Source organism: Manacus candei, unplaced genomic scaffold, assembly GCF_025592945.1.
Source record: "Manacus candei isolate 608988 ecotype Guabito, Panama unplaced genomic scaffold, ASM2559294v1 h1tg000046l, whole genome shotgun sequence".
Lineage (NCBI taxonomy): Eukaryota > Metazoa > Chordata > Aves > Passeriformes > Pipridae > Manacus > Manacus candei.
In genome coordinates, this window is record NW_026138094.1 from 13,745,094 (window position 1) to 13,772,942 (window position 27,849).

Sequence of the window (27,849 nt, forward strand, 5' to 3'; positions counted from 1 at the left end):
GTCTTTAAGTTATAGGGAAGACTCTCAATCTTCCCAAAGCCCTCCTGCAGCCAGAGGGGCTCTGGGGGTTGGCAGTTTGTGTTGCTCCAGACAGACTGGCAGGACTTGGGATCTGGAGGAGTTCACACCCTGTATGAGTATACAAGCCCCGTTTCTCCAATATTTTATACTCATACAGGGTATGAGTATGGAGATGCACAGAGTAGTGGGAAATCTGGTGCAGATCCTCTCTTTTTTGGCTCACCCTCTCCAGTTGGAGAGGGCAACAGATCCATGGTGAGCTTTGGGAACTTCTTGTCTACAAAGTCAGGCCCTGTGTTGTGTCACCCGAGGGTGAGGGAAAGGGTCAGTCGGCCACAGGAAGGGCAGGAGGAAGGAGATGGGTGGAAGGAGCAGGGACCTGGGGTTGGGAGCTGGAGGAGCAGCTTTATTTCCTCTCTAATAGTCAATATATGGCTCCCAAGCATAAAGGTTGGCATTTCGGGTACTGCCGGGGAAAGCTCAGTCCCAGTCTGTCCACAACTCCTTCTCTGTGCCTGGTTGAAAATCATGGAAAAATAACGACCCAAAGCAGTGATTCAAACAAGAAGTCTGGATAAATTTAGCTCAAGTATTCTTGGTATGTTTGTGGTCACTGTGGAAATTGCATCACCACTTGCTTTAATGATCAAAATATCGCATGGCTGCCCGAGAAGGGCTCAAACTGCAATCTTTTAAAAGCATGTGTGTCTTTGGATTTGCTTCACCTGCAGTTAATTGGTTCGGGGGATTGTTTGTTTTATTCCCATCTTGGTTAAGGAGTTTTTGGACTAGAGGTTACTGCTGCTTAATTGAAAAGCCACAAGGTTTAGAGCTGATACACTCTGCAGCGTGATTATCTGCTTCACATAAAAGTTCTGTCTGGGGAGTAGGATTCAAAAAGAGTGCTGGTAATTGCTGAAGACAAGACCTCCTCCAGAATCTGCCTGCATGTCTTTCTGTCTTGCACATCAAAGAGCCTTTGAAATTGCTTTTATTTTTGCATCAAACAGGAACATAATTTTTTTATTTTATTTTCTTTTGTAGCACTAATGGACAGGATCTCTTTTCAGATCTCATCCGTAGCTTGAAAAACAAAAAACCTGGCTCCTTAAGTGAGCTTGTAATCCTGGTCACAATTCTCCCATGTTTTGCACCTTGGACCTTTTACACAATGGCAGGGTGGGAATAAAAGCTGTCAAATCAAAGCCATTTGTATGGATTGGACCAGGAGTGCAATGGATCAGAGTTCATCAAAGGCTGGTGAGAAGGGGATGAAATGTGCCTTGCCTCATTTTGCTGTCTCTGCCTCACTTTGCTGTCTCTACCTTGGAGCAGACATCTAAAAATGCTGTGACCTGCAGCAGGGTCACATCATGGGCTGGAGCCTCACTTTCTCCACTGTTTAGTTGATTTTTTTTCTTTTCCAGAGTGTCATATCCATCCTCCCAGCTCTGCACTTCCCTTGGCTCTGCTGTTGCCAAATTGCCCCTTCAACTCTTTTGATGCCAACCATATCCAATATCTTGATTGCATTTTCTTTTCCTCTGCATGCAACACTTTTACATAAACTGGACTAGAGTGGTGATGAGTTGTTGTGGTGATGAGAAGTGAGGATAGCAAAGAGTGAGGTGTTTTATTAGGCTGGTAGGCACAGTTAAAGAGGTTTGTTGGACTGTGTCTAACATGCACTAAACTTGGATTTTGCTGTGTGGGATGTTTACCCCCTCAAATCTCCTGAAAAGCTTCTTCCTTTAGATGTGTCTGCCTTTTCCCAGATCTGTCAGTTTGTTTAATGAAAAATATTCTCTCATTCTCCAAACTTTCCTCAAAGTAGACTGTGAAGCTGCTATAATTTCATGTGTTAGGAGTCAGTGCTTGGTAGCTGGGTTGACTCCTGCCCACGTTTAATGTGGGAACATTGGCTGTAGGACTGGAAGGAGTGTGTGGATCAGTGTCCTGGTGTCACACTCCTAAACGTTATGCAGGGCTTGCTTTAAGCAAGTTGACTTGTCTGTTGCTTCTGCTTTTTATAGAAGACTGTTCCAAGCCTCATTTCTCCAATATTTTATACTTTTTTTCTAACTGTCAACTAAAATGTATTCACAGCCTGTACACAAATAGCTCTCCTTCCCTGGTGTCTCCCTCTGGATGTATTTATAGACAGGACTCCCATCTCCATCTAGATTTCATTTTTCCAAGCTCAACAAGCCAGGCTCTTCTCATCTCCAGTCTTGTAATTAAATCCTCCATTTCTTCCATTTGTCTTCTCCACCTCTTCAGATTCTCATAATCTTCCTTGAAAATGATAAACTGGTGTTGTGCAGGATATTTCACATACCTCTTTAACATTGTCTCCCCTTCTTTCTCCTCTTTGAACAGCCTTTCCAAAATCTTCCTGTGTCCCAACTCTTTCTCTGAAATCCCCTTGGAGGCTTGTTATTCCCAGTAGCATCCCTGGGGCTGAAGGGACAGATTTTGGCAGCTTCTGTGCTGTTATTTTTGACCAGCAGTTGAGTTGCAGTGTCGTGAATGGGTTTTCCACTTAGGAGGGTGTTTACATGTGTTATTACAGTGAAACATAAGCTTAGGAGCTGCTTTTCCCAACTCAGCCAAGCTGTGGGGTCACTGGATGTGTCTTTGATGGAGCCAGTGGAAGACTTGGACTAAGAGGAGACCTGGGCAGAGACTTGGGCCCATCCTCCCCTCACACTCATACAGGGAGTCCCTCCTGAGCTCCTCCCAGCTGGGGCTAAAAGCATTTGCTTCTTTCTAAACCAAGCTTTAAATACATGTCTAAGGAGGTTGTAGTAGAACAGGGCTGGCCATGAGTTGGTGCCTCCCCAATGTGAATAATTAATGATTTTCTTTTTTAGAAGAACGTTGAGCAAATTGTTTCTTTGAAAGAGAGAAAACGCTGATGCATGGGATTTTTCTCCTTCTGATGAAAGCTTGAACTTAAGGGAAAGTTTCAGAAGAAACCAAAGTTAGCCATGAAATTTTATTTTATGAAGTTCCAAATGAAATCCAATCTTGGTTTGGTTTCATGGCTGTAATATTTGATTCAATTGGACAGCAATGGTCTCACTAGAGACACCTTTCATCATTTAATAATCCTCTCTTTGCTGCCATGCCTGGAAACGAGCACAAAGAAAATCCAAAAGCATAGTCATACTTCTGCATGCCTAATGTATATCTTCCAATTTAAAATTTGGAAAGCAAGAGTGGCATAGCTGGCCTTGCATGCAGAAGCATATTTCTGAATGATTCAAGCTGTAGGATGGGAACCAAATCACTGAGGCCAAAAGACAAAAATAGCAACTTTCACTTAGAGCTGAGTCATTCTTATTTTCAATACAGCAACTGGCTCTCTGGCCATTTGGAGCTCTCTTGGTTCCCTCAATAGCTTTGCTTTGGGGGTGAAAATTAACACTTGTCAGTGCTGGTTGTGGTCTTTGCTGATGCTTTGGCCCCAAAGTGGGCATTACTGGAGGGATGTGGGGCATCCCCCTGCTCTGTGAGCCAGCCTTTGCCCTGTGCTTGCTGGAGGTCATCCCCGTCCCATTCCTTCCCTGTCCAAAGGCCAGGTGTGTGCCTGCCAGGGGGGATAGTGCCTTCATGAGCCAATCTGACCCCTGAGAAATGTGTTGTGGCCACTGGTGCTCCTCAGTTTGAAAAGAATGAACATGTGCATGTGAAGCTGCTTAGACCTGACACTCGTACTCAGAGGAGAGAGTAAAACCATCACTGTCACCAGCAACTCCCAGTCCATGGTGCTGGAAAATGGGATGACAGAGTTAGTGAAGGGGTCTCTCTGACCTGGTTGCCTTGCCATGGCTTTGTGCAGCCTCTTTGGTGCTTCAGCAAGGAATAACCAGCTCGCTTTCATTTTAACTTCTTGGACAGTACAAATAATTCCCAGAGTCCCGGGAATCTGGAAGTTGCACACACCAAATGCAGGAGATCTGAGCCTGCTCAGATTTGGCAGAGCTTTTCAGCCCCAGCTTAGTGCTGGTGTTGGCAGATGCTGATACTGCCCCTGATCCTGCTGAGTCTGTGTTACCAGTATTTGAGGCTTTTCTGTCCCCTTGTCGCTCATTATCCTGGATGAGGGAAAAATGATTGTGTAAGTGAGGAGCTGAAGCCTTTGGAGGCGTCTGTTTTTCATAAATCAGTTCTGGAGCCCAGTGAAAAGGCAGGAGTCCAAAGCATTTTTCCATCCGAGACTTAATATTTTCCTTTTAGGTTGGTGTTAGCAAATGCTTTTTTTCCTTGCAGGTTAAGAGTGTTTCTAAATAGAAAATTTCCAATGATTCTGGTGATAATTGGTCACTTTGCACAGCTGTACCTAAAATTGTCAGCATGCCCTTTAGGAGCTCCTGTGTGCTTGCTGGAAAATGTTCAATGCAGATCAGCACGTTGTATGTGTGGTGCTGGCATGTAAACAATTTAAAAATACTTCCAGAATATGCGTTACCAGTGAAAAAAAAAATCCCTTCAGTGCTGGACTTTTGCCTTCATGGCATTCTTCTGTGTTTCATATCTGGTTTCTTTTAGGGTTATAAGTTTCTTTCAGGGGCAGTGAGCATTGATTGTGAGCTGTGTTGTAGATGCGGGTGGCTTTTGTACTCAGTACATCATCTTTTCCACTGCCTTGGCAGACAGTTCTTAGTGCAGAGCCACTCCTTTAATCAGCTGAAATAATGGGTGTTTGGGGGAAATGGAACCACAGAAAATGGGCAGAAAAAGTGTGTGGAGGGTTCCCACTGTCCTGGGAAGCTGGCACGTCTCACTTGTTGTGAGAGATGTTAATCAGGGTCAGAAGGACATGGCCCAAATCTGGCACAGTTTCTTCAATGGGAGTACTGAACTTCCCAGATAAACCGTCTTGTTCCCTCTCAGTTGGATTTACTGTAACTTTCCATCCTATCTTCTCACAGGGGGATTTATAAGTAGTTCTGACCATTTTCTAATCCTTTCAGGGACATTTCATTGCAGAATTGGTTGAGCTGTGTGTATTGTGCCCAAATTTGAGAACAAGGTGTAGCAGATCACAGCCTTCTTGCTGCAGGACCCTCTTTTGAATGGTTCTGGGGCAGGTCCTGCCTGTGGGGCTGTGTGGGCAAGTGGGGAGCACAACTTCCCTCCTGGGGAGAGATTTTGGTCTGTGACTTTATCTTCTAAGAACTGAATGAATGACATGAATGAACAAAATCTTTCAACTTTCAAAAAAAGCAAATGAAACTTTACTTTGAAGTGTCAGCTAATTAGAGAAGGAACACAAAAGGTATCTTTGTTTCATGAAACATTTTTACTGACTTGGGCTGACTTAAAAATGTATTGCTTTATTTTTTTATTGAAGAACCCAGGGCTTTGGGGTCTTTTCTTCCTGTTTTGGGATGGTATTTTTTCAGTATCTCAAAGATTTCCAAAGGACTGAGAAATTTTTCTTCCACATCTGAATGGAAAGTGCAGTGTAGGGCAGATCCATCATCCTTTGAAATCACTAGAGGCTTCCTGTGGGCTGCTGTTCAGTTTATTAGCCTGAAGTTTTTCAAAGCAGCAGAAGATACACGAGTCTGTTGCAGAGACTCAAGAAATAACATGGCTTTCCATTAATTTTGCAAACCAGCTGGGCAAAGCTGCTGTAGGGTAGTACTGAAAAATGTTCAGCGACACTGGTGAGTTTTTTTAAGTGTTTGGGGGTGTTGGCTTTGAATATTCAGAGCATCTTAAACCTCATCTCTGTCCCATTTTTTATTTGTGCTGTGGCAGCACTCAGAAGTCAAAATGGCAAAAGATTAAGCTGGTAAAGGTTAGCTGGATCCATCTGGTGCTGTTGAGGAATTAATGCCTGAGCTCAGCCCGGAGAGGCCCTGCCCACCCCCATCTCCACATCCTCTGAACCAGAGGCTTGGATTTCGCTGTAATGGGACATGGAGATGAAAATAACTGTCAGGGCTAAACTGGAGTAGTTAATTCAGACAAAGAAGCAGCCAGCCAGCTGAGAGCTGTTCCATCCAGTGGCTGCTGTAGGAGCTGCTGGTGCTGGAGCAGGGGTGGGTGGTTATCAGTCCAAGGAATTAATAGCTTAATTACATTGCTGAGTCTGTGTTAGAGTATCATCTGGATTTGCTCCCGTCTCTGGAAATACCTGCACACATTATGACAAGGTCAGTAGTGGTTTTAAGGTTTTATTATTATTGTAATTCTGTTTTGGAGTAAGTTAGCTTCCTGGGTTAAGCATCTCATTTATATCTTTCTCTGCTAAATAAGAATATCCTGCTTAGTTGCCAAAGAACTTACAAAAGGGCCTAATGTAACATTTACAAACTCTGTGAGTCTGTGTTAGAGACAGAGATGCAGTGATTTGGGAAATAAAGGTAATAATCATCTATACAGTGTGCTGCTTTGTTATGCAGCTGTTTGCTGATTCACAGCATTGACCTGCAAACCCTCCCCTTTTAATAATACTGGCATACTGTCAATTTAGAAATTTTAGAGGTTTTTTTTCACCTACTGTAATAACAAGGCCTGTGACAGGGTGTAACTACACATACCCCTGAAATTCTCATGGTACTCTTTATTGTTAATAAGACATTTTTATTTTGTTTCTCTGAGCAGTCTATTGCACTTTAGAAGTGGTACCTTGTACCCTTTTATTGGCAATGAAATAGGACTGCTTTTTTTATTGATAACCTCTGTTTGCATTGGGATATTTTTTTAACGAAAAGTAGTTTTACCCTTAGCTTTTATAAAAGGCTTTTACTGAGTTAAAAACCAAACTTTAAAGGTGCTTCCAAAGTATAAAACATTGAAATCAAGAGTGGGAGATATTTCCATAGTTGGCTATTTTGTTACAAGCTGTTAAGGAGTGTGAGGAATAGATGAGGGATGTGTTTTTAGTGTCAGCAAATGCCTGCCATTTTCCCCTGACAAACAGCCCTGGGTTTGCTTACAGCCATTAGTGGAAAGCAAGAAAAGAAGCCATGGATCTGTGAAGAGGTTAAGCAAATGCAAGGCAGAGATGCAGAGGCTGAATGATTTGGAGTAAACTCCATGGCTTCATTTTCATTGAATATTTCATTTCATATTACAGGAATATCCAAGGAGTACTGCTAGAATATCATCACTTACTGTGCTGCTTTGCATATAACAATGTGCATTGTTGTGAGTAATACAGACCCTGTTCTGCAAAGTACAGAAGCCAGTTCCTAAATCTGTACAATCTAAGAATTAAAAGCACTTTATTACACCCAGGCTTAAACGCTCAACGTGTTGATGATCAAGTCCAAAGACAGAGGTTCAATATTATTCAGCTTCAGTGCTGCTCACATGTCATGTTGTTCAAGGCTGTGTGTGAGTGAGGTGACTCTGCCAGGAAAGCCATGAAGAGCTCAGGTAAAGACCTTGAGATTTGTAGGGTTAAAACCAGAGGCAGAATTTCTTTGGGTTTTGACCCAGATTTTTGCTAAAAATGACTGATGCATGTCTTGGCAAAACTTTATTCCCAGCCTGCATGAATGCCAGTATTGATGATAGTTCAGTCATGTATCTTGTAAAAATAAAACAGTCTTTAGTCACTAGAATATATTTTTCCTCATTTTTTTTTCCTTCTACTGGTGAGTAAATTAAGATTATAAAACATGCTGTTTCTTATTTTCCACTTGTAGTTCAGAAGTCAATACATCATTTACTAAGTCACCAGGAAGTCTTCTGTGAATTGGGTAATTTATTTGGCGTGATGCAATGGATGGCTTTTGTGTTTTTTGGGAACTTGGGAATGGATGGCCAACCTTCTCTCATTTAACCTTTGAAAGCTCAGGTTAACTTAGACAGGATCTTGTGGGTACAGCTGTTGGTTCAGGGCAAGCTTTTTTATCACTTTGTATCTCACCAGTTTTGCTCTTTTCAGGCTTGTAATTAGTTCAGTCTCAAAGACTATTTTTTCTGAAGACTTTTGGCAGCTTCTTTCCTCAGGTCTTAGGCAGGAGGTGAATTTACTCTGCAGAATGGAATCATAGAAGGAAGCTTTGATGACAGCTACGTAAGAAACTTGAATGATGAGTAGCATTATCTTTTTGCCAGGAATATTTCATATAAATATATTGGTTTCAAACAGTAGAATTGCCAAAATTTCTTGCACTCAATGAAACTTTTATTGACTTCTACTTGATGGATGTTCAGATGCTCAAAGCTGAGCAGTTTTGCTTAGGTCAATAAAAATTTGACAAGACTGAAATTGAGTTTAAGAACTAAAATGAATATCCCAAAAACTCTTCTGGGAGCATATGAACTCCATGGACCCAGCTGTTTGTAACCTTCCTATTCCTGGAGAGCCCAGAAGTCTGCACCTGACACACATGGACAGGCTGTGCTGGTTGATGGCCAGCCCACATTCTCCAAGCAGTGGTGGTGGCACCAATGGTTTTAACTGAGCCATTACACTACAAAGGACTTAAGAAATTTTGAGGGGGCCAAAACTGTAAGAGGAAGCATGACACATTAGCCAAGTTGTTTTGTGAAGTAGTTGTTTGGTAAAACCCAGAAGTAGTCTTGGGATTAAGAGTCTAGCATGGAGAGTTCCTCCTTCCCTCAGTTATGATACGTGATCCTACTTGTGCCCCCTGGACAAGGGGTTTGGTGGTTCCCCTGTGCACAGTGGGGCAATTCCAGTAGGAGAGGTGAAAAATGCTCTTTTAAGGAGAGTTCTGGAGTGTAGGATGCATGGGAGGTTGGCTGGAGACCTCTCTACTAGAGAAGGATGTGACACCAGGATGAATAATGAACAGTGAATCACGAATCTCAGTGAGATACTCGTACCTCCACCCTGCCTGGCCATGATGTAAAAAGAAAGAAAGATGGCTCTGCAAAATTCTTGAGCAGAAAGGATGTGCCTTTACATCTGGAATAGCTGGAGATGTGAGTCTTGAGTGACAGTCCCCAAAATCAGGATTGAGGCTGGAAAAGAGTAAATTTTGTCCCTCCTTTCAGAATTTTTGTAGGAACCAAGTTAAATTGCTGTGCTCTTGCAGCCCTGGTTTGCAGGGCTTCTTGAGCAGGAAGCTGAGCAGTTTTCCAGCTGTTTTGTATCTCTGAATTGAGGCATTTTTTCCTCCAAGGGGAATTCCAGAGCTTCTCTCTAGGTTCAGGATTTCATCACAGGGCGCCAAGCAGGGAGGCTGCATGTTCCAGTAACTGCAGGGTTTGCTTGGATTTGTACTTTTTGATTTTACTTAGTCCAGTTCTGAGTTGTTTTGACTGGAGAACTGTTTAGCTTTAAAGAGTCTCCCTTCTCTCAACCTTTAAACAGTTACTTGCCTAAGAACCATTTGCATTTCCTACCTTTGGTGTCATTAAAATGAGAATTAAATCATATGCAGTATTCTCAGAGATCCCTTACAGGTGTGTGGTCTACTCTGAAAGACAGGACCAAATGCAGGATGAGTTTCTTTTCCCATGTGCTCCCTAAAACTGCAGAATTATGAAGGCACTGCATGGACATGAAGTGAACTCTGAGATGCTGTTTGTTGTGCTGTAATTTAATCCCACTTTCATCAGCCTTGATTTCTACTCCTTGTCCTTCACACGTTCTGCATCATCTGAGAAAGGTTATTGATGTGGGCACATTTTTAATGGCACGAATCTCTGGAGCCTTCTCTGATGTCTGAGTGATTTGAGCTTCGTTTAAATAATTGATGAGAAGTGTTAGTCAGAATCTATTGGTGAATCAGACTGCATTACTCAAAGATATTTACTGACATGTATAGGTTACTCCAAATTTACTTCTTTTTCCAGGCTGCATTAAACTAAGCCCTGTGTGACATATGTGCCTGTTTAAAAAATAAAATCCTTATTAACATATGTGAAAATCTGTGGGCTTAAGGGCTTTATTTAACCTGTTGCAAATAAGCAATAATAATTCACAACAGGAAAAAGTGAGCATGAAACCATTTCTTTTCAAGTGAAAAATGTTTTTTTTTCCCTCTATCTTACACTTTGGTCAGGAATAGACTTGAATATCTTGGAATTCAGTGATCTTCCTGCAGTTTTCCCTGTCCTGATAGTTGGAGGGGTGGGTATGAGACTTCATGGCTACCTCTTTTTTAGCCACCCACAAACATCTTCTCTAATGGCTTGCAGCTTTTAATCTTTGACATGTAAAAGCTCTTCTGGCTCCTGATGGCATTTAGGAAAAAAAAAAGTCTAGTCTGGGAGATTCTCCAGGATTGATTGGGGTGACACTGGGCATCTTGCACAATCTTCAGAGTAAAAATATTCCCAATTTCTTTTCCTTCATCCTCATTGAGGTGTATGAAGCTCTGGTTGAAAGCACTGGAGAAGGACGGAAGGGCTTTGTTAGGTTGCCAGGAGTGAAATATGACTGAAGCAAGACCAATGATACCAGAATTTTCTTACAGGTTGTGCAGATTTCTTTGTTGGAGGAGTTCTGCAGGTGCCAGTCCCATGGAAGCCCTTCCCTTCCCTGGTTCCTGCAGCAGGAGGGGGACTGTGCCAGGCAGCTGCAGAGTTTACATGTCTGTGTGTGTGAGTTTTCACACCATCCTTTGGAAACCACCTCTGGGAGCGTTTGGGGAACTCACAGTCCCCCTTAGTTTCATGTCCCTCTGGGGAATTACTTTAACATATTATCACTTTCTTTTATCAGGCTCTCTTTTTAATTGTGTGCAGTAAATATTCCAGTGAAAATAATTCAGCCCTTTTTTTTTTTTATTGCCAGGATTCACTGACGTTGCAGCTGTACGTGGGTAATGAGCAGGTACTTCTTCCTGACCCCTCTTTCCTATTTTCCCTGCAGGAACTGTGGACATGGGTGGCAAACAGTCCACAGTTGGAGAAGTCTCCGTAATTCAGACCCCTGTGACAGAAAGCATCCAGGATGCCTACAAAGCTGGGGACACCAGCAAGGCCCAAGAGCTGATTAAGCTGTCATGTGAGGAGACTGCACTGCAGGTGGAGAAGGTAAGGTTAGGTTGCTGCTCTTCCTCAAGTTTTATTGGGAAAGAAACCCAAATGCCAAGCTGCTGTCATTTTTCATGGAGAAAATCCATTCAGTATGCGAGTCCCAGATGTAGCTGGTTGTGTGAGGCACTTCAGGAACACACTCAGGGACACTGTTTACCCTTGGAAGATGAGGCAGACCACAGGGAACACTGCATGTAGGAACAGGAGGCTGTGTGAGGAGGGGTGCTGCTGCTGTGGTCACCAAAACAGGGAAATACATTTTTCCCCGTAAAAAGGAAGCAGTTTATAGACTTAGCAAAACATGTATTCCTCCATCAGTACGAAGATGGTTGATGGCCCATGGGGCAGATATTGCTGCTTGTGTTTGGAGCTACATCACAAACTCTGGGCTAGCTTCTGCACTGCTCTGTCTTCAGAGCCCTTATTTTGAACCTGCTCTTTGCACAGAACTGATCTTGGTGTTTTGGGAGAGCACCTGCACATCAAGTCCAGGCCACTTCCAAAATAGGAACTACTACACCCTGTAGCTGAGCTGTGCAAATGCTTTTACTGTTGCTTCATGAAAAATGGATTTACACTCACTGTTCTGTGCCTCAGGCACTTCTCTGTCAAAGCCATACCAAAAAACTGTAATGAACCCCCCAATAAATCAATATAATTAATATACCACACCAATGATTCTAAAGGCTACTAGTGCTTATGACATTCTCAATTAACCATGGTGAGAGCGTGCGTGCATCAGCATGGGCACAAATAAATGGCATAGCTCTGGAAATGCTCTTTCTCTGCCTTTACAGAAGAGTTTCTTTTGCTCTGTTTTCTTTACCAGTGTCAGCTTTTGGGAATTGCAGCAGCATATGGAGATCTGCAGGCGGTGAGGTACCTGCTGAAGGAAGCGTTGGTGGTGTTGCCAACAGAACCTAATGATGACAATGCAGCTGTGGTGGCAGCTTATTTTGGACATAAGGACATCGTGAAAGAGCTGCTGGATTCCCTGCGTGGTAAGGTTGTCTCTGCCTCTCCTCAAGCATTTTGGTAGCTGTGTGCTGGAGCTTCAAGCAGGCATTTATTTGGTTTTTTCGCATTCCTTGAAAGGGGAGGGATTTAGTCATGGGAAAGTACGTGGAGGGATCTGATCTCTACCGTGCTTGAAGAAAATTTTCCCTGTGGGGGAAGAAACATATACATAAAAATATTCCATGTTTGCAAATTGGAAGTGGAGGAAGATGCTGTTTAGACAGTTCATTCCCATCAGCCCTCACAGCTGGGTAACATTCCAGACCCTACAGAGAAATTAGGGGATTTTTGAGAAAAAGCATAATTGCACTGCTGATCCAGCAGTCCCAGGGATGCTGGGAATGAGTAGCACAGCTGATGAGGGTGTTTGGGTGCACAGCTGGCACCCACTTTGTTCTTTCCTTGGCATTCTGTTTTGACTATCAGGGGAACTCTTCCTTTAGAATCATCCTTATATTTTACTTAAATTTTATTTCAGCAATTATTTTACAGCAGAACGGAGACATTTTTAGGCTCAGACACAGTTCTTAAGGCAGCTGTAGGGGCAGGGGGCAGAGCATTGCTCTGAGTCAGGGCCAGGAGCTGTGTTTGGGTCCCCTGTTGCTCTCTCAATGTTCTGTGGGCTTGGCAGCTGCTTCTCCCTGGGACCCTCCATGGGTTTTGGGTCCAGTGGTCCTGCAGAGCATCTGGGGCAGGTCACTGCCTGGACCTCAGGCACTGCAGTAACCACAAGAGCTAAGCTGGCTTCTGCAATGTTTGACCTGCAAATAGGTCTAGCTCCTCACTAAATACTTGCCAGTGGCCTCACTGAGAACGGGAATAACCTGTTGGGAAACCTGCTTATTTGGTGTTCTGTTAGAGCACTGGTAAGCAAAATAAATGTTCCAGTTTGGGGGATACAATTAAATGTAATATTTCCTTCAGCCAGAAAGAAACTGATTAACCTAGTAGCAAAAATCAAATTATATTAATGTAATACACTGAGTAATGAAAAGTGACTTGAGTAGTTTCTGGAAACTTAGCTCGGTTTAGAACTGACCAAATTCCCTCCAACACTTGCTTTCAGGCATTATTGTGCAGGACTTTCCAATTGTTTTCTTGGGAAATGACACAGAAACCAATCACAGGGCTTAGGAATAAATTGCATGAATTTGCAGTTTGGCTGATGCACTGCAATGAGTCTCTCTGGAACAGTGAGAACTTCTTGTGGCTTACAGATTAAGTGGAGCCCGTTTTTTGTAGCATGAGAGTGAGGGATTTAGTCCAGTTGTTAAGAATGCAAAGAACCCTATAATTTCCTCATGGATAAGCTGCAAAAAAAAAGTTGACATGTAAACTTGGGCTTCTGGATGTTCCTGTAAGTGTTTTGAAGGGGACATGAGTTTGTAAAGCAAACAGAAATGGTGCAGTGAATCAGAGGAGATTTGAGGACTCCTTACTGTTGGCAGAAATAATCTTGTCATGGGCGTTTAGTTGCATGCACAGAATTAGGCACATCTAGAGGACAACTGTGTTCGACGGGTAAAACATTAGTTCAGAAAAAAAAGCAGTTTGGAAATGAAGAAAACATCAGCAAATTCATGCAGAGGTCAAAATGTGGTCTTTTAGTTTTAGCCTTACATGACATTTGTCTGATTTTACTAGGAATTGTTAGTAAAGAGTACACCAAAAATGAAATGTTTTAAGGGGAAATGAAATTTTTTGTGGCAGACTTCAGGCTGCAGAAAAACAAACTAAACCAGTTATTTTTTGTTGAGTGAAGCATTTATTTTTGTTTTATTCACCCAATAGCGTGAAAAGTCATCTGGTTTTCCCCATCCTTTGTATCCCCTCTCATGAACTTGGAAGAAGTGGCCTACCCTGGATGTTTGGATCTAATGTCTGTTGGATCTGGATGCAAAGATAGTCCTGGGTGTCCCTTGCCACCTCTGTTGGGGATCAGATGTTTGATTTATCTGCCTGTATTCTAGCTGGCATCCTCAGAACCTTCTACTGTTGCTAGGTTAAACTGGGGACATTAAAAAAATTTGCCCATTAGCTGGGTAGGTAATGAAAAACAGTTAAGCAAAGCTGAAAACCTTGTGCTTAGGGCTCTTCTCTATCACACTTTTGCAGTGCACTCTGTTCCTTTGTCCTCAGGGGCTTCACCCTGTACCCAAACCCTCTGCACAACCATTACTTGTGGATATTTCTTGCACGTCACAGCCCTGTGGCATTAACTAAGTCTCATGCCATGTCTTTTTGGTAGGCCCTAACACTTGCCAGCAGCTCCTGAACTGGATGCTGGCCATAGCCTGCCAGCAGGGCCACCTGGACATCGTGAAGCTCCTGATCCGTGCGTACAGTGCCGACCCCGAGAGCTGTGCCGTCAGGAAGAACGAGTTCCCCGTCCTCATCCGCCTGCCCCTCTATGCTGCTATAAAGGCAGGTGGGTATTTGCATGCTCCCGAATTTTGCCCCTTTTCTGCTGTGCCTATAAAGAATGGCCTGAGTTGTTCGCAGTGGGGACTGGCTTGCCTGGCTTTCCAGTGGGATAAAGTAAAATAAAATTGGCTCTGCACCTTCTGACTCAGCCAAATGTAAGTCAGCGCCTTCTGAAGTTAGATTACTGTGAATGCTGAGAGGCTGAACTTTCCTTTATAAACTCCTAGGGAAAGGACCCTTTAAAACTAGAACCCTTGCAAGTAAAAGCATTATTGTTATGGACATTCTGGCACACATGCTTGAATTAGGCTGAATAATTTACACTTCAAAGCACAGCTGTGTGTACAGTTTAATAAGACAGGGGAAAAAGAGAAAAAGGAGCCTGGGCCAGTGCTTTTGAACAGTGTCTGTGCTGTCTCAGTTTGACCAAACTGAGTCCTGTCACTGGAGGGAACAGTCTTTACACAGTTCAGTTTCCTTTTTGTACACCCCCATGGTTTTTTTTTTTTCAGAAGTGGTTATTTCTCAGGATTTCTGTTCAGCTCCTTGTTGGTTCATTTACATGAGACAAAGAGAACAAACAATCTGCTTTTCTCTGAAGGGAATGAAGATGTAGCCGTGTTTTTATTACGGAATGGAGCTTTCTTTTGTTCCTACATCCTGATGGACAGTCCTGAATCCAGCAAACACCTTCTGAGGAAGTATTTCATTGAGACCAGCCCACTACCAGGTAGTGCTCCAGCAAAAACAGTAAGTAACCATTTATCTGTCTGAAGAGATGTTATTTTAAAGGGGCATCATGTTAATAGTTGATAATTGTCTTTGTGTACCATGTGACTGGTGATTCTTCTTCTCAACTAAGAGCCTTGTGGTTTGCTATCCATTTAGAGAACAAGCTGTCAAAGTGACTTTGATGGCAGAGCTGAATTACAAGATGTAAAACATTAGGCCTTTAAATGGCCTTTAAACGACCTTGTGCAAGACAGGGTGTGTGACAACTTCCACGTGGCAACTCAAACACCACTGTGTGGACCAGGCATGTGCTGGGGAAAGGAAACATCCACTTTAATCTCAAAGTCTTCCAAAGGAGAAGCTGGGCTTCTTCTAGCACAGGTTTTCTCTGTGACCGCGGGGTAATCACTTCATCTGGGTTTTTGTTGTTCCTTCTGGTTGATGCCACAAGCTCTGTGCTGTCCCAGAGTGTCAGTGTGGCACAGAGTGAACCCTCCTGTGTCTGATAGCTCAGGGACAGCACATACAAATGGGCTCATGAGGTTTTTGACAACATGGAGCATGAGCAGAGCAAACTCACATCAGCATCTTTCCTACTTGAGATCCTCATGTAGGATCTCATCCCAGTAAGACATGCCTGGTAGGCTTCACTGTCACTTGCTCAGGACAGATGTGGCTTTCTGGAGCAGCTTGGTGTGTGATCAGATCATATTACTTGAGCTGTACTTGTCCCACAGAAATGTTTTTTGGTGGACACAGAGGCTGACAAAAAGCAGTTGAAAACTAATATTGAAGACTAATATTTAGCCACTTACAACCTTTTGACCGTTTTGGTAATTCATTTGTGTCTCTTTTTCTCCCACTGCAAAATGGGGAGATTTAAACTCCTCAAATCCCACAGCTGTTGAAGGCTTAGTACTTTGAGATGGATGCTTTGAGATCTACAGTTGAGTGGCATTGTTTTCATGCAGGGTATTAATACCTTTCATTATTATTAAATGTCTTTGATGACAAGGCTATATTCTTTGTACTCTCAATCTCTATTATCCAAATGTCCTTTATTCAGAACTGAGGAATGTCTCACACTGTTACTGCTTTATAGGGAAGCACGTAGTATTTCATATTATTTATGCTGTTTCCCAACAATTTACTATCAGGCATTTTTCATTTTCACCTCGTCACTATGTAGTTTATCCAGCACTGAATAGGAACATCAGAGCCTTGAGCTTTCAATAGTTATAGTTTTCATCAGTTCATAAAATTTTTTGCAGTGGAAAGATGTCCCTAATCAGTCCAGTCAAGTATCTGTTTGCTCAGTTTGTAACATTGCAGGCTGTTGATTCTGCTTTGGTGTTAAGTAAAAATAAGCAGGGAGGTTTTCAGAGTTTTGCAAAGTTCTCCATTCTCTGTTTTCCTGCCAAAACCCTCTCACTGGGTTGCTGATGGTGTTCTGAGTGTTAGTGACTACAGACCACATAAGCAAGCTTGACTTGGTTAGGTTCAATCAGCAGATTTAGAACCCTCCCTGTGCTATTCTTAATTTTGTTGACAAGTAAACAAAAGGAAGCTGAATCCTAGATGTGGGATAAGAGTTGATAAAACTACATGCCTTTTAGAAGAAGAAAAAAATCCAACTGGATAATTCAGCTTGAATAAACTTGGAATAAATGTTTGAATCACAGGGAAGAGGTCTGTTTTCCATGTGAATTTGCTGGCAATATTTAACTTAGCTGCTGTAAAAATGACTCAGCTTTGCTGTTGTCACACCCTGAGCGAAGAAGAAGAGAGCAGTCTTAAAACATCAGCTAATTGCCAGAAGGGCCAGGTTTAAAAAGAAAGAAAAAAGCAAAGAAAAAAACCCAGAAACTTGACCTTGTTTTTTCTAGTGGCTGTTTATTTTTAATATGTTTGCTTATTTAATGCTTTCTCTTTGAATTCACTTTGGCAGACTGGGACAAATTCGGGAAGATCTGTCCCAGTTTGTTTGCAGAGCTCAGGTCTCTGGGAAGGGATAGTCACACGCCCTGATAATCTTTTAAAACACAACTTCACAGCAGCTGCAAACAAACAGTCCCAGTGCTTTCTCCTTGTCTCAGAAGGTTCGTGATTTCAAGTCTTCTTGTGTCAGTGCTGTGATGGATTTTGCTCTGGGAGGAAGCAGGACTGGGCTGTGGTGTGTGGCAGCGAGCTGGATGTCAGAAAGCCTCTCCTCCCGGACAAGGCAGACCAAGCACTGAGCATTTCAGAGTGAGTCCAGAACTTCAAAAGGGTTTCTCCCATCTGTGCTATCTCTGAGTGGAAACACTGCACAGTTGACCTCCGATGGATTTCACAGTAGTGAATGCTCCAGCTATGCATAAAATGTGCTTGGAGAGCTCGTTTTGGCTGCCACACCTTCCAGACAGCCACTGCACTGAGCAGTGCTGCCCTTGCTGAGACAAGAGGAGTTACATCTCATTTTTCTAATATCTGTTTCTCCTTTTTTTTGCCCCCCTGGCATAAATTTATCCCCACAGCAAGCCACAGTCTTGCTAAAGAGAGGAAGTGGTCCATTTTTACAGGAACAGGTAACAAATGCCAAAAAGACCCTCTGCAGTACAGTGGCCTGGCACAGATTCCAGACTTTGATAGGTGTAGTCAGCATGGAGATAAATGTAAGTTTCCAGTGTGTGCAGTGGGAGATACATTTATTTTTTCCATTACAGAGCTTGGGCTGCTGCATTTTCCCTAGGAAATATTTTACCAATAATTTTATATACAAGCATACAAATGTGTATGTATGTGTGGGATCCTGCTCTCATTTTTTTTTTATCCCCTGCCTGGTACATCCTGGTTACATCACCATCAGTATACAGATCTGCAGCAGTCCCACTCAAGATTCACAGCAGTGCTATTGATGGAGGAAGCAGATCACCATCCTCAGAATATCCCACGTATGGCAGGAGCGAGGTTCTGTTGGGACACGTCACGTCATTTAGGAGAAATGCACAACAGCCTTTTTTAATCACCTTACCAGACAGTCTCAGATTTAAGTAAATATTTTTCATATTTATAGTTGATCCTTTGCCCAAGAGCAGCGGGGTTTCCTGCTTCTGCACAATTTCCAGTCTCTTGCCTTCTTCAGTGCATCCCCTGACATTGGTGTTGTTGAGGTTTCAGTTTAGTCTTCAGGGGTTATATTGAGAAATCCTTCCCTTGGCAAGAGAGGGGAGTCTGCAGAGGTTTTACTTGCCCTTCTGAGGAGCAGTGAGGTGCCTGGAGTCAGGCTGTGCCCAGAGCTGACATCCTCTGTCTGTCATTTGAGCACAGAGCTCCCCAGCTGATTCCAAACAGAGAAGGATGGGGTTGATCACCATGTTCTGCACATTTGGCATCATAGACCTTTGGCATCAAAGAAACAGGCTTTCCTAGGAAGATAGTGGGGATGATTAAGTATGAGTTGGGGAAGAAATCCCCTCTGTGGCATTGCTGCCAGGCTTTCTTTCACTTAATTACATTTTCACTGCAGAGTCCTGTTCCAAGTAAACTGCTGAGGTGACTCCCCTGACATCGGGTCACTGGTACCAGGATGTATTTGGTCCACTTCCCTAAGTCAGATGAAAGGGCCGATCCCCCAGTTTGCAGCACTCAGATGGAAGAGACATAGTCAGTCCTTGGCTGTGGATGGGAAGGAGGATTGAGTGGGAAGGAGGGCACTGATTGCTGAGATTCAAAAAGCTGCCTTGGAGGCAGGACACCAGTCCTGCAGCGTTCACAGCAGGTGCTGGATTTCACAATCTTGTCTGTGGTTTGGGGAGGCACTGTCTGAATTCTGCAGGTATCTTTTTATCATGTTAAATACCCTGAGGCCATGGCTCTGCATTTTTGAGGGAAAGGATACACAGCAATCTAGATGCAAAATAGAGGTGGGTATCAGTCTGCAAAGAGAAGCAGCAGAGAGACATGGTCCTGCTTGCACCCCATAAAAAAAGGCTGTAGGTCTTGTTATTACTGCCTTGGTCGTGTACTCAAGGACAAATACTTTTTCCTAGGCCTGGGGATTTGTGGTATGTGTTGCAGGTGAGAGGAACTTACCAAAAACTGCATGCAGAATTTAAAACAAGAGTTTGTAAGCAGGAAGCCTTTAAGACTTGGAAAATCAAGGGTAAAGCATTTTACTGTTTAGTGTCAGTGTGAAGCTTTGCAGTGTAACTACCTTTGGATATTGTGTATTTTGCAGTAGCAATGGATACTCTGCTTAATTTGATTTCTTGTTGCTGCTGGCTTGTAATGTTTTACAGGGATGCCTTGTGGTGTGATGGTGAATGTAACTGTTAAACAAACAGCTTGTACTTTCTACCTTGGTTTCCCCAGTGATACAATGGGCATAATATTTCCATTCATATTTGCAGGACTGTCTTGAGGCCTCAGTAGGAAAGATTTGAAAAGCACTGTGTCTACACTAAGTACAATTGCTGTCAATAAGTGCAACTGTTTGTGCTTACCCTTTGTTCCATTCTCCTACACATTTGAACAGTCTGATCTACATTACTTGGAGTTCTGAGTCTCAAATAACCATTTGAGATAGACCTTTGTTTCTCTTTTTTCTCTCCCTTCCCAAAATATATTCTTTTTCATTTTAAATCTGGGGTTTAAAGTCTTCAGAGCTAAATACTGGGCATTGGAAAGCAAATTAATTTGCTGTTGGGTCCTTGCTGCCTCCTGGTGGAGAATTAATGATCATTCCATTGAGGCTGTTTTGGGGATGAGTTATGTCAAAAATACCAAGTGTATGAAAATGTTTTGGGAATAGCATTTTACAAATGTGTATTTTGGAACATAGATTGGAATGCAATAAGGTGATCTTGAAAATGAGGCCTTGGGTTGTTTCCTTGCATCGATGACCACTGTATTTTCATGTTTTCTTCTGTCCAAGCTCAAGCCTGGATATAAGTAGTGATGCCTTTCAGAACAGCTTCTGGTTTTTCTCAAAAGAGGAGAAAATGACTTCCTCGTCTTACTGTCAAAAGCAGCAGAACATTGTCTAGAAAGGAGGCAATGGCCAGTATCATGTCTCTCAGAAACTAAAATGTCTTCCTAAATGATACTGAGCAAATTTCTAGCTCAGTTTAGCAATGCTTTACAGGAGTTATTTGCCTTCCCCTGCCTTTCCCAGGTGTTCCTTTGCAAAACCCAAACCTCTCCCAAAACGGTTTGACTGCTTGTTGTTGGAAGGTTTAAGGTGGAAGAGCAGTGTCTGGGCACAGATTAATGACTGCAGCAACAGGCCTCTTTCTGAAAAGTCATTTCCACCCTCAGCAGATCTGTCCCTGTCCTCTCTACAGATGCACAAGGAATCCATTGGCATGTCAGAGGCTGCCTGATCCACAGGGCTCCTCGGGACTCTCTTGGAGCTTCTGTTGGTGTCCAGAGTCCCCTGGAGATGTGGGCAGCAATGCAGACCATGTCCAAGGGGCAGAGCGAGGTTCTGTCAGTGAAGTCTGGATTCAGGATGGTTTCTGTGATCTGTTCATAACATGCTGCTGGTGTGGGGTGGCATGTGTCCTGTGGGACATCCAGCCCCATGAAAACTCACCATTAGAGGCTGGGGTGTGCTGGTCTCAGGCAAGGGGCTGGCTAGAGCTGGTGTATGGACTTGGAAAGAAGTCCAGATCCCCTGCTTGTGTGTGCTTATGGTCTTTGGAGTGAGATCATGGAGCAGATACAGCAGGAGCTGCTGATATCCAGCCATGATTTCATCTCTGAGTCAGTTTAGTTCCTAGAAGCAGATTGGAAAGTGAGCAAAATGTTTATGGTCTGTGCTCTGCTCTGCCAGATTCCCAGTGCTGTAAGACAGGCCGAGAGCAACTGGGACTTCACTAATGTGGTTTTCTCTTCTGTCTTTGATGTATGCAGGCTTTGTGTGTGAACTGGTCAAACCTCAAACTGCCCTGGGTGGATCTAGACTGGCTGATAGATATCTCCTGTCAGATAACTGAGCTTGATCTCTCTGCCAACTGCCTGGTCTCCCTTCCATCCGTGATCCCATGGGGCCTGATAAACCTCAGGAAGCTCAGCCTGGCTGACAATCAGCTGACGGAGTTACCCAGTGTACAGTCATCTGATGAAATCATATGTACAAGGTGTGTGCACTGGATGCCTGCAGCAGACTGAACCCCTATGGAGAGCAGGTTCAAATGAGTCCATGTGCTCGTGTGAAACTGTGTGAGTGAAGAGCATACTGCAGGAGCTTCTTGGTTTGTTTTCTGTCTGCTGCAAGGTTTATCTCAGGATTTGTGCTTTTGTGTTCTCAGTACTTCCAAGTTAGTTGTCATCAGGACAATTGTAGGGACTTTCATTCCTGTATTGTCTCATGTTGCCTCTGCTTTTCTCGAGTTCTGGTGAGCCCCATTCCTCTAAGACTGAGACCTGAGCTGACTCAGATTGATCAACGTTTACTGGTTGATATCAATGATCTGGTCTGTCTATCCAGACCACTTCGCTCCCTGGAAGGGTTAATTTTCTAATTAGGGCTTTATGCTTTGCCTGGTGAGGCACATTTCAGCTGCTTTCATTCAGAACTAAAGCTGTCCTGGTAAAAAAAAGATGTCTATGGCAACAGGACTCTTTGCTAGCATTTTATTGATGCCTGACTGACTATGTTCTGTACTCACAGGTTACTTGAGGTCGATGTATCCAGCAACAGGCTCTCTACTCTCCCTACTGGATTCCTACATCTTAAAAACCTTAAAAAACTCATCGCTTCCAAAAACTATATGGAGAAGTTATTTGACGAGGAAAACAGTACGTACAGTGCAGTATTTTGCTTACATTTCAAGGCTGAGTTGCAGAGGAGGACCCCAAACTGGTATGACAATGACTTAAAATGAGTATTAGGTGGAGATGCTCAGTGTCTCTCAGTCCTTTGTCTGAAGTACATTAAAAGGCCTGGTTGTTCTTTAACCCTTATGAAATCCTTTGGCTTTTATCTAGCAAGTAAGTGTTGTTACTCTTGCTGGATCAGAGTGCTGTCATGCTTATACCAAGTCCACAATGTTTCATGTTTTCTAGCAACTAATTGGATTGGTTTAAGGAAGCTGCAGGAGTTTGACGTCTCTGACAACAGGTTGGTGGAACTTCCAACGGTTTTTCTATACTGCTTCAAGTCCCTAAACATACTGAATGTTTCCAGAAATCAACTGAAAGTGTTTCCAGATCCCTGGGCCTGCCCCTTGGTAAGTTGAACTGCTCAGTTGAACAGTCAGAGGCTGAAAAAACTGTTGAAACAATGCAAAATATGTAATGTGGTGCTTGAAAAGCTGTCAAGTGTTTAAAGGGTGTTCTGTTTCTGTAGAAGTTCCCCTGCCTGATTTGGTTTATGGGTCTCAGATCAATTCTCTCTGAGGTTCTACCCTGTTCTCACCGTGTTGATGGCATTGGTGAAAAGCTTCTAGAAACGTCTTGTTACATGGATGTATTAGTTTTCTCTGTAGTTCATATGAGCATGATTGTTGTTAGGATCATTTTACAGAACACTCAGCCTTTATTCAAAGCTAACTTTGCCCAAACCCATGGCTAAGTAGGACATCTATATCGACCCATCACTGTGATTTCATTCCTTGTTATTGTAACAGAACAGTATACTCTGGTGAAGTGTTTGTTTGTGGTTGAAAAGCAAATGGGGATGATTTTCAAAATAACTTTTGAAATACTTTTTGCCCGCCAAAGAATTTGCCCATCAGTTGAGTGCATCTCCGTAGCAAATCCCATGTGCCTGCATGAGCAATAATTTAGCTAGATCAAAATATTTAAAAGTGATTACCTAGAATGAATTTATTAATGCCTTTAACATGTGACAGCTCAGCTGCCTCATTATTTAAAGAGATGATTACTACTCTGTGTGTTTTCTTTTATATTGTCTAGAAATGTTGTAAGGCATCTAGAAACTCTCTGGAATTCCTACCTGATGCATTGACTATTTTCTGGAAAAATCACCTGAGAGAAGTGGATTTTTCTGAGAACTCACTGAAAGAAGTTCCACCAGGACTCTTTCAGCTTGAGGTAAGTGTCATTTCTTCATACTTCACAGTATTTCTCCTAGTACTGACTCAGACCTTGAGGTCCCAGCAGTGGCTGCTGGTTAAGGTGGGGGACTGCGTGCAGTTTTGAGTTGGTGCAACTGCAGAGGGTCTCTGAGCAGCCTGGAACCACCTGAATCACTACATTCAGTCCCTCATCCAGTGTGATAGCTCTTGACACAGGTGTTCTGAGAACTCTTTGGATGCCTGTTGTTTTCAGAAACTGGGAGCACAGTTTGGACCAGGACCAGAACAGCATTGTAGCTTTGAGCTCCAACCACTGAAATATTGATGTTCTTGAAAATGCTCACAAATAGTTGTGTTTTTTCTCCATCTGGCACACCAGTGTTGTGTAATTAAGAGTTAGTCTTTCTGTGCTGAGAACAGTATGTTTGAATGCCCTAAACAATGCTACTTGAGACCTTTGTAATCTTTCAGCTTGTAGATTAAATATTTCTTGCCAGTGGATGAGACACAGATCCATAGTTTTACATCAAAATTCGTCAGAATATGTGGTGTCACATAGTTTTGACATGAAAACAAGGCAGAACTTGAGGTTTGCCTCCAAGCTTCCCTTCCAGATTGTGAAACTGGGGGTCGTGGAGAGAGAAACAGAGGTAAATCTTTGTGCAGAAGTTTCATGCTTTTCACTGCTGGCCTCTGTGAGAAGGTTGCAGAAATGATGGATCAGTTTGGATCAGTTTGGATCTCAGGAGTCTTCTGAAAAGGTGCCTTTTACTCCTGCTGGAACAAAAGTACTGAGGGTTGAACTCCCTCGTTTCTCCTCAATGATCCCTGCAGATTTGGCTTTGCTCTCTGGGAACCATTTGTTTTCAATTGGCATTTCTCCTGAAACAGAATGAATCCTATGGACTATTGTCTCCGAAACTTGGTTTTTCTGGATGCATTCAGAATCATCCCAGTGGGTGGGAGCCACCATGACGGGTATTAAACACTAGATGGTGCTTCGAGGGCACAGTTTTTGGGTGCTGCTGCTCAGAGGCCACTGAGGGGTGCAAAGACACCAGTGAAGAGGGTCAGGGACCTAAGTGCCATCCCTGCTGATGGTCTGTTTTCAAAGTTAGTGAGCTTTGGCTGCCCTAAATTGTGTCAGTTTTTGTCCATACGTCTTCATAAAATAAATAAATAGCAGATATTTCCAGTCCCCTGAGGGCTGGAGTGCAGTGAGCAAATAGAAGGTGAAAGTCCATGCCTAGGTGAGCCCTGACTTGGGCTACTCCTTGGTTGTAGAGTTTTTGCTGGTGAATAGGGCTGCACTCACACTCCAGCCCTCTCCAGAAGCAGATGTGGGAAGGGGAAGAAATGGGCAGTAACATGTTCCTACATATAATGTATTATTGTTGTGTAGGAACAGCAGTGAACTGTCTTCTCCCTGGGAAAACTGGAAAGCAGAGGAGGCCTGTGACTTGAAAGCATGTCTCTGACCTAGACTGGTGGGACTTGTAGTTTAGCACTGCCCTTTGCATGGTTTGTGGAGGAATCTTAAGACTGGGACCAGCTCACAGTTGCTAATATGACATATATGCTAGATATGTGGTTAAGAGAAGCAGAAACCTCCTCAGCTTTCCTGGCTGTTGCCTTCTGAAGGAACCAGCCATATGTTCTCCAAACCAGGTCTTAGTTCTCTAGACTAGTTTACTTCTCTTGAAAACACCTGACCCTCAGTGGGTGGAATTATTCCAGTAGGACTCTGGTCAACTTTTCCACATCATGAGCTGACTGAGGCACCGTAATCTGAATGCTGCAGTTCCTTCCCTCAGGTATAATCTAACACCCTTTTTGCAACTGTGGCAGCAGGTTTGAAGGAAGTTTGTCTGCCACTGCCGTTGTGTCCCTTCTGGAGGCCCCTTTCTCATCCTGTAAGGCAGCAAAAATGGAGAAGTTAGAGATGAGAGGCAATTGCTAAACAAGGACTAGACATCTCCAGAATTACAGTCATGAAGAACCAGAGCCAGTTGAAAATCACTAATTTTCCCTATGGAGACAGCACATAAGCATTGAATAGAATCTCACCAGCTCTCACCTCCCTGGAGAGTGGCTTTTGTCAGTGTTTGGGGGGACATGTAACACGGATACAGCTGACTGAGAATGAAGCACCCCAGCTAGACCACACAGGACCGAGTCTGTGCTAATTCTGGAACGTGTGGCCTCCCTTTCCTCCCACCCCCTGCTCAGGGATGTTTTGGGGAGAAGTCTGAGGCATTGTCATTGCACAGCCCCATGCTGGTACTTGGAGAGAGCTCCACACCAGGCGCCAAGGGCAGGCTGGGCCTTCCTTCCAAAGGGAGGTTGAGCCAGTGGAAGACTAGTGATGGTAAAAGCATTGGCTGTCAGGACTCAGTTTTCCAACCCTTTCCTCCAGTGGCTCTCTCTGCCTGTCTTCAGTTCTTTATTTTGCTCCACCTTTCCCAAATCCCAGCAAGGCCCCTCTCGCATCACTAGAGGGAGCATTTTGCATGATAATTCCCATTCCAGCAACTGCTGGTTGTCCATCGTCTCTGTCACGTGGATACCTCATATTTTTCCAATCTAAGAAAAGGGGAGGAAGGCCAACAAACTTTGTGAGACATTGTTAATCCTGCTCGATGAAAAGGGGCATAAACCTTTATTATTATGTGGAGCACATAAAACATTTAACATACTTGAAGCTGAAGTCTCTGCTGGTAAAACATGATTTCCTTGGGGTATAATTCATTAATAGTGCTGTACTTGTGGCATGAGATAATTCAGCTGACATTCTGCTTATCTCAGTTTTCATGGAGGGAACTTGCAGAGTAAACTTGGTTGGAAACTCTACATAGAAGACTGTTTCTCAGTGGAAAATTGTATTTTCAACCAAATGAAAATGATCATTTGAGCCTCAACATTATTAAGGACAGATGGAAGAGCATAAACTTCACAGATTTGAATGGGAACTGCATTTTTTTTCTTTTATATTTCAGTTAAGTGTAAAGGAAACGTCATATTTAACCTTATTTGTGGTATTTCCAGCTGAATCCTGTCTGTATGGTGTTAACTGTACAGTGTCAGGTCAGCTTCACTTGGTTTTAAAATTTCTGTCTCTGGCGGGAGTGGGGAAAAAAACTCGGTGGGTAACTTGTATAGATCTTGGAGAGCTAATTTAAATTCTTTCCACTTTAATAGAGATGTAATAAAAAAACGATTAAAATCTTTCCTTGTGTGAAGCAGTTCATGTTTTGCACCTTGATTTTATTCACACACAACAGGTGTAAGCCCGCTCTGAACACCAGTTTACACACACACACACACACATATATACGTATATTCTCATCCGTACGTGGCATGCTGTGTTGGTAAATCATACTGTTCTTTTCCATTTGGAAAGGTTTCCTCACTTAAAGTGAAATGTCCTCTTGCATGGGTTGTTTCCAAGTGCATCTGTCAGCAAGTAGACTAATAATCTCCCAGAGCTGAGAGTGGTGCTGCTCCGTGCAGAATATGCTTGCTGGGGACAAGAAGGAAATGTTTGCATGCTGGGCAGCACGGACAGGATGTTCTGATGAATAAGATGTACTTTCTTGGTGTTTCTGTTATTTAATAGCCACACTAAAAAAGCTCTTTCTGTGTGTTTGGTGCACTCTGTCTTCTAACTCCAGGCTGTTCCTCTCTTTAGGCTTTGGTGTCCCTGAAGCTGCTGGGAAATCAGTTAGTTACGTTGCCTTCGCAGGATAAGTGGAATTGCAAACAACTTAAATCACTGGATCTTTCAAAAAACCAACTTGGGAAGTAAGTGTTTCTTTCAGATTTTGGCTGAGAAAACAAAAGCTGAAGAAATAATAGCAAACCCGATCCCTCGTGTAACACAAAGGGTGTCAGGAGAGAATTAATCACCTGCATAGAAGGCATTGATATCCACATACCATGTCCCTCAGTATATTGTGTGTCTGTGACAGTGATGAATTATCCTTTGCTAATTCTTTGGGCATTTAGCACACTATATCATTTATTAAGTGGATAGATTACTGATAATGGCACTTTAATTTCAGAGCATGTAGGAATTTCTTTAACCCAGTGTGCGGTTCATTACTACAAAAACCAGTTTGTGGGGAGCAGATCTTAACCATAAACCATCTGGCTGGACTGCAGTTTGTAGTTAGTGTGGGAGGATTGTTTTGGAAAAAAAGAAAAATCTTGGGTTTTTAAATGGAAGTGTAACCAGCTGTAAATTCGTAGAGAAGATTTCCAACCTGAAGGATTCTATGATTCTAAGACTGATGTTAAAAAGGTCATCCAGTAAAAGAGTGATGTTCTTCTGTTTAGAAATTCCAATATGGATGTTTAACACAGAGAGTTAAAGGTCCCTAATCTTCTCCAAAACTGCACTGTGTCGTGTCACGCTGATATCTCCTCTTTTGGGTGCCTGTCCAACACATTTTTTTGGAGTCCTTAGGAGCGGCTGTGTCAGCTGCAAAAAACAGATTGCCATTTTTTGAATGTCTCAGTGCATATCCAGAGTCATGTTGGTGGGTCATCTTGTCAGAGACCCTCTGGTGAGGGCAGGGAGTGGCAGCAGGTCAGTTCTCCAGTGCTTCTTGTGGAGTTTCTTCAATTTGCTGTCTGACAGCCCACTTAA

The 27,849-nt window shown here is 43.0% G+C and overlaps 1 protein-coding gene across 4 annotated transcripts in view; it reads left to right on the forward strand.

Moving 5' to 3' along the window:
• The window catches only part of LRRK1 (leucine rich repeat kinase 1), an 80,154-nt gene that overhangs the window by 9,791 nt on the left and 42,514 nt on the right, over window positions 1–27,849 (forward strand). For all 4 annotated transcript variants that reach the window (XM_051797116.1, XM_051797115.1, XM_051797113.1 and 1 more), the window contains 9 exons: window positions 10,838–11,001; window positions 11,834–12,005; window positions 14,270–14,449; window positions 15,047–15,195; window positions 21,073–21,299; window positions 21,833–21,960; window positions 22,228–22,391; window positions 23,080–23,217; window positions 26,890–27,002. In XM_051797116.1, coding sequence (XP_051653076.1) covers window positions 10,838–11,001; window positions 11,834–12,005; window positions 14,270–14,449; window positions 15,047–15,195; window positions 21,073–21,299; window positions 21,833–21,960; window positions 22,228–22,391; window positions 23,080–23,217; window positions 26,890–27,002 — 1,435 coding nt within the window. The remainder of the gene's footprint in view (window positions 1–10,837; window positions 11,002–11,833; window positions 12,006–14,269; window positions 14,450–15,046; window positions 15,196–21,072; window positions 21,300–21,832; window positions 21,961–22,227; window positions 22,392–23,079; window positions 23,218–26,889; window positions 27,003–27,849) is intronic.